The 17,741-nt window shown below is 34.0% G+C and overlaps 1 protein-coding gene across 2 annotated transcripts in view; it reads left to right on the forward strand.

Annotated features, from left to right (window-relative positions):
* Positions 1-15,171, forward strand: part of LOC131164796 (YTH domain-containing protein ECT4) — a 29,046-nt gene extending 13,875 nt beyond the window's left edge. The window contains exons 5-10 of one of the 2 annotated variants that reach the window (XM_058122253.1): positions 6,361-6,425; positions 6,594-7,007; positions 7,733-8,248; positions 9,136-9,348; positions 12,943-13,116; positions 14,718-15,171. In XM_058122253.1, the coding sequence (XP_057978236.1) occupies positions 6,361-6,425; positions 6,594-7,007; positions 7,733-8,248; positions 9,136-9,348; positions 12,943-13,116; positions 14,718-14,870 (1,535 nt within the window). In that variant the 3' untranslated portion in view covers positions 14,871-15,171. The remainder of the gene's footprint in view (positions 1-6,360; positions 6,426-6,593; positions 7,008-7,732; positions 8,249-9,135; positions 9,349-12,942; positions 13,117-14,717) is intronic. The other variant, XM_058122254.1, reaches the window with a different exon arrangement.
* The last annotated feature ends 2,570 nt before the right edge of the window (positions 15,172-17,741 follow it).

Genomic DNA, 17,741 nt, shown 5'->3' on the forward strand with positions numbered 1-17,741 from the left:
AAAAGAACTCTTACAGAGTTTAGCTTTGCGGCTGGGCCGAATGTCTCCAAGTAATCAATGCCATTGGTCTGAGTGATCCTTGGCGACCAATCGAGCTTTATACTGTTCTAGAGAACCATCAGATTTATACTTGACTGTAAACACCCATTTGCACCCTACAGTTGTCTTTCCTCTTGGTAGATCAACTAATTCCCACATGCCATTTTTTTCAAGAGCTTTCATCCCCTCGAAGACAGCCTCTTGCCACTTGGGAACTTTCAGAGCATCCTGTGCAGTATTAGGAATTTCCGTACAAGACAATTGTAAGGTAAAAGCATGAAAAACAGGTGAGAGATTTTCTTATGACACATAATTGGATAATGGATGTTGGGTGCAAGACCTCACACTCTTCCGGACAACAATAGGAAGTTTAGAATCATTGAACTAAGGATTGGAACTAGACTCGGGTTCAGAACTAGAGGGCTCAGAAGTTGAAGATGAAATGAACTAAACATGAAATAAAGGCTCGGTGAGGACATTAACTGGAGGGTTTACGGATTTTGGACAGTGTAAAAGATTGGAAGACCCTTTCTTTTGAGTTGTCCTTTGTCGCGAGTAGACAATGTCAAATGGTACCAACACTGTGGGTTTTTTTTTCCTCCTTTGTTAGTTATTATAGGATCATGAACATCATGAGATGACACTATAGGAAGACTTGCCTTTTCAGTATCCAAAAAGTTTGACTCACTTTCTCCTGGTATGATAAAGCTTGGGTTTTCAAGTTGAATAATTAAAGTTGGAGAAGGATCTTTTTGCGAGTCTTTAGTTTGGAAAAAATCATGAAACAAAGTCGAATCTTTGTTTTGGTTCCCCACCTGAAGATGAGGCATAAAATAAGGATGTAATTCAAAGAATGTAACATCCATGGCAAGAAACATTTTTTTTTTTTTCCAGAAATGGGTTCAAAACATTTATGCCCCTTTTGAGTTTGAGCATAACCAACAAACACGCATTTTGTGGCTCGGGGTTCAAGTTTTCCTCGATTATGACTAATATGAACAAAAGCGGTACAACCAATATCTTTAGTGGTAAAGAAGAAGAAAGCCGATTTGTTGGATAAAACTTATGAAAAACATCTAAAGGTGTTTCAAAGCTTAAGACCTTATTAGGCATTTTATTTATGAGATATGTAGCAGTAAGAATGGCTTCACCACAAAGATATTTAGGTACCTGATTGGTAAAAAGCAATGCCCGAGCTACTTCCAATAAGTGTTTCTTTTTTCTTTCAGATAAACTATTTTGTTGCGGAGTGTCGGCTCAAGAGCGTTGATGAACAATTCCTTTTTCAAGAAAAAAATGGCCCAAAATGTGTTTGAAATATTCTCGACCGTTATCACTCCACAATATTTGAATATTTTTCTGAAATTGTGTTTGTACCATGGTGTAAAAATTTTTGAAAATTGTTTCCACTTCAGATTTTTCCTTCATCAAATAAACCCAACTTAATCTCATGTGATCATCAATAAAGGTCACAAACCATTTTTTGCCAGAATACATAGATGTTCTACATGGCCCCCAGTAGAAAATTCTGAAATAAAATACAGGGGTACCTAGGTTCATTTACTTGTTGAGAATCACCAACAACTTGATAACCAAACATGTCAAAAGAGCTCATTTTCTCCTTGAAATGGATGGATATGCACTGATAAAGGGAGGATAAAGGACGAAAATTTAGATTGATGCAAAGAAGGGAGGCAATAATTTTAAATTTTTTTTTTTTATGAAAGCAAGAATGGGAACACAGAAAAGTATGGACCTAGTGCAAATTCACTAGCTTGCCAATTAGACAAGAAACATTAAGTTAGTTTGCAGGAAGTGCAAGTGCACACCAAAGTCCAAAGTCCATCCAACCTTCTGAAATGTCTCCAGCTCCAAGCATGCTTCCACCTTGAGGCCAGACATTTTTTTCTGAAATATTTTCTTTGAAAGCCGTCCGACTTCTTGCAGAAAAACTCCAAAATATTGCAGCAAATCTATAATGAATGCTAGCAGGATCAGGAATCTGGAACCGATTCTGGCAGGATCAAAATGTAGCAGTAAATTTTCAATTTATTGTGATCAGAATCAATTTCTCTGCTATATTCTTGATCGTCTTGGCAAAATTTCAATTTTCCTGTGACATAATAAAATCTTGCCGTTGCAGTTAAAATCTCTCTCTCAGGATTAAAATATTATGACACAGAATCAATTTATTTTCAGTGTTCTGTATTCCTCATTGCAGTCCTAAATCTCTCAAGGCAGCATTAAATATCTGCTCTCTGAGTCTGCTCACACAGTTGCTTGGTTGAGCTGCTGGAAGTTACAAGATGGCTGGATTGAGTACAATGAAGCCTTGGGTCCTTGTAACTGGAGTGCTGGTCACTATCTCAGAAGTTATTCTAAATCTGCCCTTCCCCCTCCTACTGCCACTGACATTAACTGGTTGACTTTTGACTAGTGCGTTATTAGACCTACCTCACAAGTACCCAAACCATCTTAACTGTCTATTCCTTATCTTCTATATGTGCGATGATAACTTACAGCGAATGTATTCAATATTCAAATCTTAGAGCTTCACTAATCATCCACTTTAGCATTTTATTTTCAGTGCTAATTGGTAAGTATTTATTTCATAGAGGCAAAACAAGTTTTATGCTGGTTGTCAGGTAGGTAACTGATCCTTCCTCTACTTAGGCTTATGACTGGCTGTGTGGAAAGAATTAAGCACCAAGTGCATCACAGGTGGAGTTGACTAAAATATCCAAAATTACCCAAAAGTAACTTAACTTCCTAAATTATCAAATTTTTCAAAGATAAATCCCTAGTTTCTAAATTTTTAGTAGAATGTGATCACCTAGGATTATCAATAGATGGTAAGTAATCCATCAGGCTGCTTAGCCATTTTCAGACGAAGTAAATTGCTGTCTGCTTGCAATTTCAATTGTCACTGCGTAATTATAAGAAGGAAAATAAAATTCTGATGATATATAGACACCAGTTTGTCACGGTAAAATGTGAGCCTTGTAAGCGAACGGGATGAATCTGCATCTGTCTCATTCAGCTTGAGTATTATTTATTTATTTATTTTTTGGGGGGGGGGGGGGGTGAGGGTGGTGGTCTGTGTAGTTGTTTAGAGTGAATTTCATTATCATTGCACCAAGGGAAGGCATCTGAATGATGTAATCCTCGGACTAGACCTGAACCTGGATCGTTTATTTTATTTTAATTATTGTTCTTTATTTTGTTTGGTTTGTTAGGCAACCTGAACATGGGCCTTTAAAGTAATATTCTGGGGGGTGAGGGTGGTGTGGTCTGTGTAGTTGTTTAGAGTGAACTTCATTGTCATCGAATCAAGGGAAGGCATCTGAACAATCCTTGGACTAGACCTGAACCTGGATCACTTTTTTTTTTAATTTTTATTCTTAATTTTTTTTGGTTTGGTAGGCAACCTGAACATGTGTCTTTAAGTAATATTCTGGTGGTCTGTGTAGTTGTTTAGAGTGAATTTCATTATCATCGCACCAAAGGAAGGCATCTGAATGATGTAATCCTTGGACTAGACCTGAACCTGGATCGTTTATTTTATTTTAATTATTGTTCTTTATTTTGTTTGGTTTGTTAGGCAACCTGAACATGGGTCTTTAAAGTAATATTCTGGGGTGTGAGGGTGGTGGTCTGTGTAGTTGTTTAGAGTGAACTTCATTATCATCGAATCAAGGGAAGGCATCTGAATGATGTAATCCTTGGACTAGACCTGAACCTGGATCGCTTATTTATTTATTTATTTTTTTAATTTTTCTCTTAATTTTTTTTGGTTTGGTAGGCAACCTGGACATGGGTCTTTAAAGTAATATTCTGGTTTTCCCAGTTTGAATTTTGCAGTAAACAAGAAACAGTGTAAAGGTTTCGGCATAGGCTACACAATATGGGACATTTTAACTTTTCATGACTGGATCTGTCTTGTATTCTGGGTTGTGGGCCTGAAACTGAGGTCAATGAATAGAGGAACAAAATATTATTATCCTTAACGCTGCTGTGGGTTGAGTGAGTGTGGGGATTGTGTGATGTTGCTGTAAGGTGATTCTTTTGCAGCAAAGGTTATGATGGTGGGAAGTGGCAAATTTTGATGTAATGTCATGGTAAGCTTTCATAGAAAGGCTTCAATTATGGATCCCTTCATTTAATTAATAGCATGACTTCCCCTAAATTTTTAGATACCTTGAACACTTCTTGATAAGAGACAAACTTTGATTATAATGAATTAGAAGGATTAAGACATCCTTTAGATAGAGGAAATAAGAAAGCAAATGGAGATGTTAAGAAAGTTAGAACTTCCCAATCTTTGCCTTTCTCAAACTTCAAGTGGGGTTGATACCCGACTATAATTTTTTTTTAGGAAAATTGAAGGCTTCCACTAAAGAAAATGCTCAACACAATTTTTTTGGTTCTCTCAAGCATTCTAGAGAAGCTAAGGGCATGTTTAGTTGTAGAAAACATTTTCCATTTTTCAATTTTTAGTTTTCCAAATAGTTATAAAATTTTTAGCTTATATTTAATTTTTCAAGACTTGTATTGGAAGGTAGAAAATAAAGAGTTTGCTTAAATGTGAAAAACAAATTTTCATTTTTTAATTTTTATATTTCAAAGTAATCACAATAAAGAGAACCTTGTTTTCCAATTTTTCAAATTTTATATATGGTAGTATTTAGAATCACGGATTTTGGGGCTTGGATTGGATTTGTGTGGATTTAGAAGAAACTCTATACATAATCCACACAAATTAAAGTTCAAGATTTGAATTCCATGCCCCCATATGCATAGTAAGAGCTAGAAATCTAGAAAAATGATGCAAAGATGTTTTCCAACTTTTCTCTATAAATTTAGGAAATTGGAAAACATGGTGGCATTTTTGTAATTATTTGAAAAATTAGAAATGAAAAATAAGATTATTTTCGCCAGAAATTTGTGCTAAAATTGTTTATTGTTGTTCATTTATTTCATACAAATATTGTAAATATGAAAATTAATTAACTTTTTTGTAATTTTTTGAAAAACTAAAATGGAAAATGAAAATTGTTTTCCACAACTAAAGGGCCTTGAGACTTTTACATGTCTCCTCTTCCAGCATGTTTGTGAAAAGATATGTTAATCCCCGCTGAGTCTCTAAAAATATTGTATGTTCATAATGCTAGGGTATATGTCTATAGGCACAAAAACAATTAAATTAAGCCTCATCAAAATTTATGACAAATTATCTCCATAATATTTTGTTAATTTCTTTTTTCATTCACCCTTTTTCTTCAATTGCCCATGGTGGGAAATCTCCCTTTTCCCTTTCTCGAACCCTCCTAGACTTTTCAAAATGGATAAAAATCTGTCAATCCAAATGAAATCTTTTCTGCTTAAGCTGATTCGTATTCGATCCGCTTGTTAAATGAGTCAGATATGGATTACAATTTTGCTATTCAACTATCTGCCTAATCCGCTCAGATTATCTGATTTAATCCTCTTTGCTTGGTTTATGGTGGATGATATGATGTTATGGATCAAAAAACTATAATTGATTACAGAGACTTTCATGATTTAAAGTTATTGAGGAACATGTTAAAAAATAGTTTTTAAAATACTTATGCCTTTTATATTTAAAATTATATGGAAAATTACATTTTAAATTGTGAGTTTTTTTCAATTTTTGAGTATTATGTGTTAATAATATTAATGTTTTCTATTTAAATTTGGATAAATTTTAGATTTATGATTGTAGTTTTAAGAATACTTATATTTTCTATATAGTATATAATTTACCAAATTATAAATTCAAATGCATCTTCAATTATTATGCTTCAAAATAAGTTATCTACCAAACTGGAAAATTTTATCCTTAGGAATGATGGATTGCCCGCCAACCACCATGGATTATCCAATCCAAACTGCCACTTACTTGAGTCAAATTTGGATTTGAATTTTCTTAACCGGTAATGCGCCTTCCCAATCCATTTTGCCAGGTCTACACCCCCGACCTTTTAAAAAAAAGTGGAAGAAGGAAGAAAGAAAAAGCGGCTCTCAATTTATTGCTGCTAATATTTTTGTCATCTTTATTAGGAGGCCAGTGATTTTTTCAAATTGTGTTGTTACAACCATGGTTCTATTCAACGAATTGGACACACTAAGAAATTTTACAAGCAACCTAGTCAGCTATAGCAATTATATTTTTCAGGACCAACTTTAGATTTTTAGAATTTCAGTTTGACTTAAACGTTTGAACATAGAATGTGAATAGTTAGAGGCATCTGGGGAGGAAGAAATACAATTTTATGGTAATTTTCTTCTGTTTTATTACAGGTTATGATGGAGCCTTTTCTCAATTGGATGATCATGGTTATTTTCGTGCTGATGGTTCTTATACAGTATGTATTTCAACCAGTAACTTTGTTTATTAGCTATTATGTTATAGACTGGTCTTTGATCTAGTGTCCTTTTGCGACCTATTTTTGCACTTCATAACAACATTGCTCTACTTCTTGGAATGAGTGATCTGTGACCTTTCTACTATTCCTTTTTTATGGCTGCTTCAGGGAATTCAATCAGACAATGGTTCACTGGTTTATTATATGCCTGGGTTTGATCAATATACTCCTGGGACCTTCATGGGTGTTGAAGGGCAATGTCATCAACCGTACCTTTCTTCATCAGGATATCTTCAGCCCACTGTTTCCTACGGGTCAGAAGCTATGCCGTGTTACTCTTGGGATTCAACTTTTGTTGGGAATGCTCCAAATGGAACCACTGCTACCCTTGGAAAGGAAAAATATGGTCCAGCTCCTAATGCTTCAATGAAGATGAATAGCTTAAATTCCCTAAAATATAATGGACCTATTGCTGGCAAATCATCTGTATTGCCTCTAGATTCAAAATCTCGTCCATCTGCAGCCTCATCTAATTTCTCCAAGTCTAACCTTCATACTCCACCTCTTAAACCATTGAGCAAGGTGTGTTTATTGTTGTTGAGTCAATGCTTTAGTAAGCTTTTCTCTTCTCTTTGCTAGTTTAAGTCATAACTTTAATGCCTCCTCTATACTTACTCTCTGTTTTATTCTTGCTCAAATTATTAATGATTTGTTGTTTCATCCGAGGTTGTTTTGTCTCACGTATCAATCATTTACTTTTGCCCCAAATTGGTTCAGTTAATATATTCTTTATTTTCACTTTGTATTTGGTTTCACTAAAATTACCTGTGATGGCATTGTTGCTTGCCAGAACATTTGATTTAGTCTTATAAATCGTATTTTCTGGTTCAAAACTGGTTCACTTAACTTTTTTTTTTTGGTGCATTGTGGCTGAACAACCTAGAAAGAATCCCTTTGTGGCTTAATTTTTAGCTGCCCCACCCCTGAAACATAATAGGTAGCAAGATAAACATGGCTTATGGCTAGTGGTGGCAAATAGTTTTATTAGCCCTGTATTTTAATAATATTTTTAAATCTGATAGAAAAGGTTATGGTTTCCTTTGCACTACATTTAGCAATAACATAAACAATTGTTACGAGTCATCATATATATTTAATAGTGTATGATTTTTAATATTTATGTTTGAATGGATATTTTTTTAATTAAAAATGTGTTGATTTTTGAAGATAATTTTACTCATGATTTATTTTTTTTTCTCGGGGGAGGATGTTTGAAGGGTTTTTAATATGCCTTATTCTTGTTACAGGTGCCTCATTTAGGTCCTGAATTTCAGTCGGGAGGCTTTGTTAAGGCTTTCCAATCAGTAGGGAAGTTCTCATCATTTACTAACCAAAAGCAAGATGTGTTTCCGCATAATGGTCCTATGAACTACAAACCTAATGGTAGAGTATGGTATGGCAATGACAGATATAAGTTGAGGGAGAAGTCCAACAGAAATGGGGGTTTTGAAGGCTCCGCTGAACTGACACGTGGTCCTAGGGCACAGAACAGATCTCTTGTAGACCCAGCAGTGGCAAAGGTGGAGTTGGGGCTCACAGTAAGAAGAGATCAATATAATCAACAAGATTTCCAGACTCGGTATGAAATTGCAAAGTTTTATGTCATCAAGTCCTACAGTGAAGATGACATTCATAAGTCCATTAAATATGATGTTTGGGCTAGCACACCAAATGGCAATAAGAAGTTAGATGCAGCATTCCATGATGCAGGGGGAAAAGCAAGCGAGACCAGATCAAAATTTCCAATTTTCCTCTTTTTCTCAGTAAGTGGAGATAAGGTGGAAGGAATGAATCATTTTTTTGCCTTGACATTGATCATATGGTTCTAATTTTTGTTTAGTATTTTGGTTGCTTTCTTAAAATGGTTTCATTGTCATTCTGTTTGTGTGACCTAGTTTTGTTTCCTTTTTTCCAATTTCGTTTTTGAATTTTCTTGGAGATTTCTTTGTGAAAAGAGTTAGTCATGATAACTGAAAATTTAAGTATTTAGAAATGGATATTTGCATGAAAAGGGTAAATTAGTTCTCTGCTAATTTTCAAGGACCCATATTGTTGTATTAGATCCTTTTCATGAGAATTGCACACACATGCATGTTTGTGTGCGCGCGCGTTGACAGTTTTTATATTATATTCCTTCTTGGGATATATTAATATATCATCTTTTTTATAGAACTCTCTCTTCTCAGAGGGCGAACCTTTGACCCAATGGTTCAATTTGGAAGTTCATGGGTTCAAGTCACGGTAATGGCCTCATAAATTGTGGAGGTAAGGCCGTGCACATCATGCCTTCCCTAGACCCCAGATATGGCAATATGTCATGGAAGCTTTGTGCATTGGGTGTTGCTTTAGTATTTTTCTCTCTTTCATGTATATGAATAGATCACATGTTATTGTACTCCAATGTATAGGTGTTGATGCTAGGATTTGAACTGAGGTTAAAAAAGTGAAAAACTTCCATTTATACAACTTGTCCAATATTCTTTCCTCCAATTCCTTATTTTTATCTTTTAAATTTATAACAGAATAGAGCTGTGAACAGACATCTATGGTGCAAGTGATTACCTTCTCTTCGACAAACTTTTTTGTCCCAGCCCTGTATTTTGTTTTCAATTAGGTAATTTTGCAAATTTTCTCCATGTTTCTATTTCAGGTGAATGGAAGTGGACAGTTTGTTGGCTTAGCTGAGATGATTGGGCAGGTTGATTTTAATAAAGATATGGACTTCTGGCAACTTGATAAGTGGAATGGGTTCTTCCCTGTGAAATGGCACATAATAAAAGACATTCCCAACACACAGTTACGTCACATCATCCTTGAAAATAATGATAACAGGCCTGTAACTTATACCAGGGATACTCAGGAGGTATTTTCTCTAATTTCGGTGATCCCCTAATTTTGAAGATTGTGTTATTACAAGAAAATTTCAGTGCAAACTGTCTTGTGTTAATCTAGAACATTTTTGTTTCCAAATGTTGTTTGGTTGAAGAAAGGGATTTATTTTTCATAAAAAAAAAAATTATATATGCACCAATGTTTTTACAGTTTTAAAACTATAAATTGTTCAACTGGAAAATGAAAACATTTATTTTAAGTTTATATGCATTTTCAATTGAATTAATGTTTCTGGTAACCAAACTATGCATTTTTTATTGGTATTTTTTACCCTTTTAAAAGACCCAGGTTGTATGGACTGTCTGCCCCCTTTCTCCTCAAATGCTTGTTATTTTATTGCACCAATTCACAGTTGACCATATGAAGTGCATTTGGAAAAACAAATCTCTGCCTTGCAAATGCCTCCCAATGGAAGGCATTTTCAAATGTAGACTTTGGGGCCCACTTTTCACTTGTGGAAAACAATTTATTTTTCATTTCCATTTTTTCCAAATATAACTACAAGCTTAGAAAACGAAAAATGCATCTGTGTTTTCTAGTTTTTCAAATTTGTATAGAAAAGTTGAAATTAGCTTTTTATTGTTTTATAGATTCTTTATATGAATCTTAAAATAACAACAGCAACAACAAGCCTTACATCCCACTAGATGGGCTCGGCTACATGAATCTTTTTTTGCCAATACACTTGATCGAGAGCATTTTCCTCTAGCTTTAGAGCTATAAAATCCTTCCTCACTACCTTTATTCAATACCAGAAACAATAACTAACTTGCTTAGGTGCACCACTAGGTCTGTGCTTCAAATGTCCAAACCATCTAAGCCACCCCTCCCTTATATTGGCTTCGACTGGTGCTATGCCTAGCTTACAATTATTGAAATCTTATAAAATTGGAAAACGATGTGACTTATTTTTTTCTTATTGAAATTTTGAAAGTGGAAAACAAAATTGTTTTCTACAATCAAGCATGGCCTTGGTGTTTTCATTGCATTTCCTTTAATTTTTTAATAGTTTTATATATAAAAGCAAAACAAGAGGGCTCTCTTTGGCTTCCAAAACCCCAAATGCTAATTTCTGAAAATTTTGAATTAAAAGAAATTTAAAAATTCTAACCACCAATCAAAGCTTTTCTATAAAGTTAAATAATTATTATCGGCATAGATTTCTAAACATTTATTAACGTTAATTTATTATTATTATATCTTTGAATCACTTGCCATCTACTAAAAATTGGCGTCCATGGAAAAAAATGTTTTTGAAGTTAGCAAATGAGAATTGAGAATTATACTAATTGAAGAATGTGTAGAGAAATAAATGTGAGTCTTATTACTTAATTATATATATATATATATATATATATATATATATATATTTGGACGTACTCTTTAAATTAGGAAAATATTGAATCACTATTATTACTGGACCTAAATGACCGAATAGTCAAAGGCGCGAGTTTTCAATTGATGCAATTGCCTGAATTTGACAATTTAGAAATGAAAATAAAAGGGCAGCCATGTGCGCAAAGCTTGTGTTTGCAAGGTTTGGGGAAGGGGTGGACCATGAGGGCTCTAGAGTACACAGCCTTACCTTGCATTTTTTTTCAAGAAACTGTTTCCATGCCTTGAACTTGTGACCTCCAAGTCACACGACTGCAACTCTTCAGTTGCACCAAGGCTCCCTTTCTAATTTAGCAATGAAAATATCTTTTTATATTGAAAGATATCATGTTAATTTAAAATTAATATTAATAGTTTTCAAGTAAACCTTTTGTGGTTTGGTGGGGGGGTGGGGGAGAAGGATCTTCCCTTTGGCATAAGTTTATAAGACGTAAGTTTGGGCTAGATGAGAATGTGGGATACCAATGTTAATTTAAGGTGTTCTTTGGGAGACTCTGGAGGTTCATTTATTAGATTTATCCTTCATTCATTCCTTCATTTATTAGATTTTCCATTTCTTTCCCTCATCTCTTTCATTTGAGTTTTGAGCAAAATAAAGCCATATCTTTCTTTGTTAGTGATCTGAGCAGTCCTTTGGTTTCCTAGAATCTCCATTTTAGGAGACCTCTTAATGATAGGGGGATGGTGGAGTTGTCATCTTTGTTATCTTTATTGAATGAGAGTAACCTTTCTTTGCGGAGAGATGTTTTTTCTTGGTCTTTGGATCAGTTGGGAAGTGTATTCTTGCAATTTTTTATTTTTTATTTTTAATTCTTGATCCATTCCTATTCTTCATTTCTGCTCCTTCTTATTATATGTAAGGCCAAGGCTCCCCCAAAAATTAAGCCTTTCACATGCTTGGTTGTGCCTAGATTAAATAAATACAAATAACTTGCAAATCAGTATGACCTTTGAAGACTCTCTTTTCCAATGTATGTGTGCTCTGTTCCAAGAACTCCCAGACAACTTCTCATTGTCTTTTGCACACTGAATTTTCTTGGAGGATTTGGAATAAGCTTTTTAGTATTATGGGAGAGAGTGCTGGGTATGTCCTTTGATGGAAGACTTGTTAGCTGTTTCTTTTGCGGGCTTTGGTAGAAGGAAGAATAGGGCAGCATTATTGAAGCCTCACATTTTTGCAGTTTTACGGGGAATATAGTTGGAGCATAATACATGATTTTTTTTGGGAAAAAATTAAATTGGGTGCTGGTTTGGGACAAAATTTAGTACTTGGCCTCACTCTGGTGTTGTGTGGGTTCTGGATTTTTCATAGGGGCTAGTTTTCAGGAGTAACAAAGAGATCGGAGGAACATTCTGGCTTGTTGATCTTAATTGTTTTTTCTGATTTGTCCAGTTGCTTCTCTGGAGATGTCTCATTTTTCCTCTTGTAAATTCTTTCCCTATTAATGAAACATTTTTTGCTATCCCAGTAAAAAAATGGTTTTCAAATAGACTGATTTTCTATATTCAAAATTAATTATTTCCTGTGCATTACACAAGCATTTACTAGAATAAATATAATTTTACTTTAATCCTTGTAACAAACTTAAATTAGGTACCTCCTCTTAGGTACATTAAAAAAACATAGACCTTCTTTGATGTTAAAAAAAATGATAGTTCACTTTCCTTTATATTTAAATATAATGATAGTTCCCTTCTGTTAGTCGGTTCCTTTCTTAATAATGAATTTGATCCCAGAAATGGTGTGCGGAAGATGCCCTAATGTCGAAAACAGCTCTCACACCATTCTTGAATGAGCTTGAAAGAGAATACTAGTACTAAACAATGCGAAGGTGCTCCATTGGAAGATGCACTTACAAAAAATGCACTGCATTTACTATTGCTTTCATTTCTCCAAAAATTTTTCACGCTGTAGGCATTAGCTGCAAAAAGGGCCATGCATAAATTCTATTTTAAGTAGATGATAAACTAAAGGGCGGGCTAAGTGTCTTGTTATTTAAATATCAAGGGAGGTTGTCTTTTTCTGAACATCAAGGGTGATCTAGATGTCAGTGTATTTTCTGCTATAAAATTTTATCACAAGAGTTTTCATTTGGCGTCCAAGCTCAATTCTCAATGCCATGACTGCTATGCTGGTCACCTAGATTAATGTAGTTATCATTATTTGCAGATTGGACTCCAGCAAGGTTTGGAAATGCTAGAAATTTTTAAGAGTTTCATGGCTAAAACATCAATTTTAGATGACTTCAACTTCTATGAAAATCGGGAGAAGTTGCTTCATGCCAAAAGGAGTAATAATTCTGCATCTCCTCAAACTGCAGTGTACAGTAATGGTGATTTTCGGGTGAGCTCGCTTATCACTTTATATTAATATTTTAATAATTTTCTGTGGCAGATAACAATGTGTTAGTTTTGCATTTGGAGTTTGGATTCATGAATTATGACCCGGTAGAAATATAGGTGTTCGAGCGGTGTATTCCTTTAGTTTCCCATTTTGCCATTACAATTTCTGTATTATTCCACCTAAGAACAATGCTCTTGTAATGCCAGGTGTCCAATGCTTTTTTTTTTTTCACCATTACACTTAAGTATTATTATTCTACCTAACTCCATTACTTTTGATTGCCTGGTGGTTTTTTCTTTTTTATTTCCTATCTTGTCATCATCAGACATGTAGTCCAGTTGTATGTCAAATCTTTCCATAATTTTCACAGTTCTATTCAGGTATCTTTAGCATCTATATTATATTTTATTATCTAATACTGTAGGAGGCAGGGTAATTTTGACTAAGAACACCAGAGAATGTTCTAAATGTTTTTTTTTTTTTAAATTTAATTATGTCTATATTTGGGTCTATAAGAACATTTGCCAATTCACTTTCCAAAAAATTAGAGGTTGCTTCGATCAAATATCTAAATCCAGTCAAAACTCAGCATCAAATTTCCCCTCTTTATTAGATTTCCTCTACCCATTTCAATTACTTCTCATATAGTTACAAAGTCTAAGTTTTAATGTCCTAAAATGCCTATTGGAAGTAGAAATTTTACTTTAACAAGTGTTTTAACTACTCAAATAGTTATGTAACCATTTTATGCACATGTTAATTATCTTAATCTACTAATATGCATTTTGTTTTTGGGCGAGCTTAGAAGTTAGTGGTATGCTTTTCTTTCTAACATTACTCCTAAATTTTTCAAATGCCCTTTTCATCTCCTAGCACAAAGACTACAATTTGTGGCTTGCTTACTGCCTTTCTAACCAAAAAAGATATTCTGTTTTTCATATTCACCACAAGCACGTGTTGTATCATTATAGTGGTGTACTATGAATTTCTTAATACGTGGAATTTTTTATTTTACCCACTTTGCAGAGTTGACCCCATTTAATATTGGCTGGTAATTGTTGTGAGAAAAATTAGTTCTTTTAAAAACTCATTATCGTTCTTTCAGATAGTTTTGCTCAATTAAGATATGTTGTGGCCCTGAATTTGCATATTTTGGTTGTTTTCTGTATTATTTCTAGCACAGCTGAATATTGTCTGCAGAATTTATGGACTCGTAAACTAGGGGTTGCTTTCTCTCTCTAGTTCATTGTTGATTTTTCATAGTGATTATTCCTAAATATGTGGTAGAATATTGTTTCTTTCCAGCTCTTTGTTGACTTTGTTAATGGTGTAATAATTATTTAGAATTATTTGATAGACCCTCAAGTTATCAATATGCTTTATTGCCTTGCGCTGACATTTTTCTCCTAGTCCAATACCAAAGTGGAAGAAAACTTGAGGCAATGAGGAAATCTACCATAACAAAGCTTGAAACACACCCACCTCCAAATTGTCGTTCTTCCTTTATTTATCTTCATTTTTCTCTTTTTATGTGTGTGTGTATATATATGAAATCTATTTTACTGAATCTGGGTGGGGCTTTTAATTCCCTTGTTGAGCAGAAGCATTTAAAATCTGGAGAAAGGAAAGTTGAAGAACCGAGGAGAGCAAAGAGAACACCTGATTCCGTACCATCTCTCATTCATCTTACCAGAAACCTTTCCCTAAATGCTAGGCCACCAAAGAGCAGTGCTGTATCAGATATTCATAACTAGTAGATAAGGGAATGTCTTCTGTCGCAGTTCCAAAAGCCATTTTGAAGCTTTTGAAGCCTTTTCTAGCAGTAGCATCGCATGTGTTTATTTCCTAGTGAGGTTTAATCTAGTTTACGGGGTAATTCTTTTTATTTTGAGTGGGTTGGGGTTGGGGTTGGGGTGTTGCATTGCAGTGAGTTGGAGCTTGATTTCGGGTATTTTTTTTTTTTTTTTTTTAATTAAAAGGAAAATTGAATTTCATTTTTAAGTTGGACGGATTGACAAAATCAATTTACCCCATAAGATGGTCTTTTGCAGTTTATGCGCCTGTTTCAACTTGTGCATCTTGATTGGAAGGAACCATGCTTGCCCATGCCTTCCTTAATTATCTTACTCTTACTAATATGCACCCTCGTTTTGGGTGGGTGAGCAGTAGAAGTCAGTGATATGCTTTTCTTTCGACTTGGTGTAAACAGTAAGGTTACTACGCTGTTTTGATCCATCATTTATTTAATCCTTGTGTTCGCAGCAGTTTTAATGCTGCCTAAGCAGGGAGTAATAGGAATGATTGAGGTTGTTAGAACTGAAATCCTATGTAGGATCCGTGGAAGGGTCTGCAAGGTTGGATTGTGAATCATAAGATTTTACTTACAATCTAAAATTAAATAAGTGTATATATTTGGCATTTTATAACAACTCTTGATAAAATAATACTTAAAACTTGGTAGTAATTTTAAGAAATTAATACAAATTTTAAGAATGTAGTTTGCTTGCTAGTTAGCACCTAGCAAGGTTTGAATAGTTTGAATTGCGAAGTGCTCTGCATTATGAAATAATTATAATTAAAAAGACAAACAAAAAGAATGAAGAGAAAGGAAGAAGTCACTAATTTTAATTCAGTGAATTGATATAAATTTCGTAACTTTTGTGGTTTTGCATTAAATCATAAGAAGAAGAAGAAGAGAAAAAAAAAGAAGAAAAAGAAAAACTTTTAGTTGAAGGAAGAACTCTTTTGTTAGTTGCAAAAAAATAGAAGAGGAAAAAGAAAGCTATTCGTTTTCTGTTTTAAGAAAACAAAAATGCATGTCTTTTTGGCTTATCACTAATAAGAGAAAGAGAGGAGGAAGAAAGTTTAAAAAAAAAAGAAGAAGATAATGCATAGCTGCTACAAGCCTATAACTTTAAATTCTTAGTCACACTGCTACGACTCTGTGTTGTTGAAGTTTTCTGTTGATCTCAAAGTTCTCAGTTAGCCTCTACTATTGATGGAAGAAGAAGGAATAGTGAGTCTATTGATAAACAACCTAGGATTTGCCTTTAATAACTCTATGCTTTCAAAGAGCTTTCAATTTGAAGGAAGAGAGCTTTGAAGAGATGCTTAACTATTTTTTTTTTTTTTTTACTTGGATTGAACAAATCCCAGAACATGCTACTCATTATTTTACCTAATTTTGATGCATTTGAGCCAACTAGATCAAATTTTGTGTTAATTAAAAAAGTATAGTGTTTGGACCAACAAAAAAAATATATCGAGCCTTCCTTTTTAAAATTTAAATAAGAAAAATTTATATTCCATTGTACAAGTAGGATTGGTAGGATCACAAGTATGATTATATGATCCAACTGAGATCCTACTAGATTAATATTCCACTAAAAATTTTGATTGACTAGGCATGTCCAGATTGTAGGATTTGTACCAGCTCTCATTCGGTTTGCAGAATAACTATTTATTGGAATAAGCTGGAATGTAGTGAAAATTTTAGAAATGCAGGAAATTTTTTTTATTTCATTCAACATGTAATAAAAATGGAATAGACATTTACATTGTGAGATAAGGGAATGGTTATTCCTTATTTATTCCTTCTTATGAACTCATAAAAAGTTTCACATTATTATTTGCTTTATGTTGTCAACATAATTTTTGTCTAACTAATTATAACTAACCTATTATAACTAATCTATTCCTAGGAATAAACATTCCACAAACTAAACGTAGGGTTAATGTCTTACGAAATTAGTACAAACATAAAATAAACACAAACATAAATCAAATATAAACACAATTCACAATTAGACCGAGGCATAGATATCTCACTCTTTTTTTAAAGAAATTCAAGCCCTTTATAGCTTTTATCCAAGTCCAAAAACCTGTGCAGAAGTGTTGGAATTGGTGTATTTCCACGGAGGGAGGGGGTGAATTGGGTAATTAAAAATCTATCCTTCCTAGGTCAGATTCAAATTACATTCAGTATTACACAACCTAGAATCTTTCTAAGCATTCACCATTCAACATATAATGAGATATGCAAATATTTAAATCATGCATAGCAGTTTAAATATGGCATTCAAGTGTCGAATTTTAAAGTGTGAGAAATAAAAAGCAGACACAAAAAATATTATCAGGGTTCGGCCAAACTTGCCTACGTCCCCGCCTCAAGCTAACGAGCAAGAGGATTCCACTAATGTGCCCACTTACGGGTGGAGCGGAACCAAATACAATTACCCTGTCCTTACTGGGTAAGGGAATACCCCAAGTCAAATTCACAGGGCTGACCCTAACCTTTACAACTATACCTTAGAAAGGTGTACCTGGTTTTCTTAACCGGGTCTAAGCAATCTGGTGCACGTTGCAGGCTAGTGCAATCCTCTTCCAACGATCACACGTCGGGAATCACAACACATATTTGAATTTTGTGTACAATATATGTGTTTCTCTACTAAGCAAATAAGTACACCAATACACAATACATTCAAAAATAATAAAGATTTATGCTCAAGTGAGACCGTGTAGTTTATGTGACAACTCTCATAAATGTAGACATATTTATATATGTGTGAGAGTGAGATCTTTGATTCAGATATGAAAAGTTCACTAAGTTTATTTCAAAGATC

The sequence above is a fragment of the Malania oleifera genome, chromosome 9 (assembly GCF_029873635.1).
Source record: "Malania oleifera isolate guangnan ecotype guangnan chromosome 9, ASM2987363v1, whole genome shotgun sequence".
Taxonomy (NCBI): Eukaryota; Viridiplantae; Streptophyta; class Magnoliopsida; order Santalales; family Ximeniaceae; genus Malania; species Malania oleifera.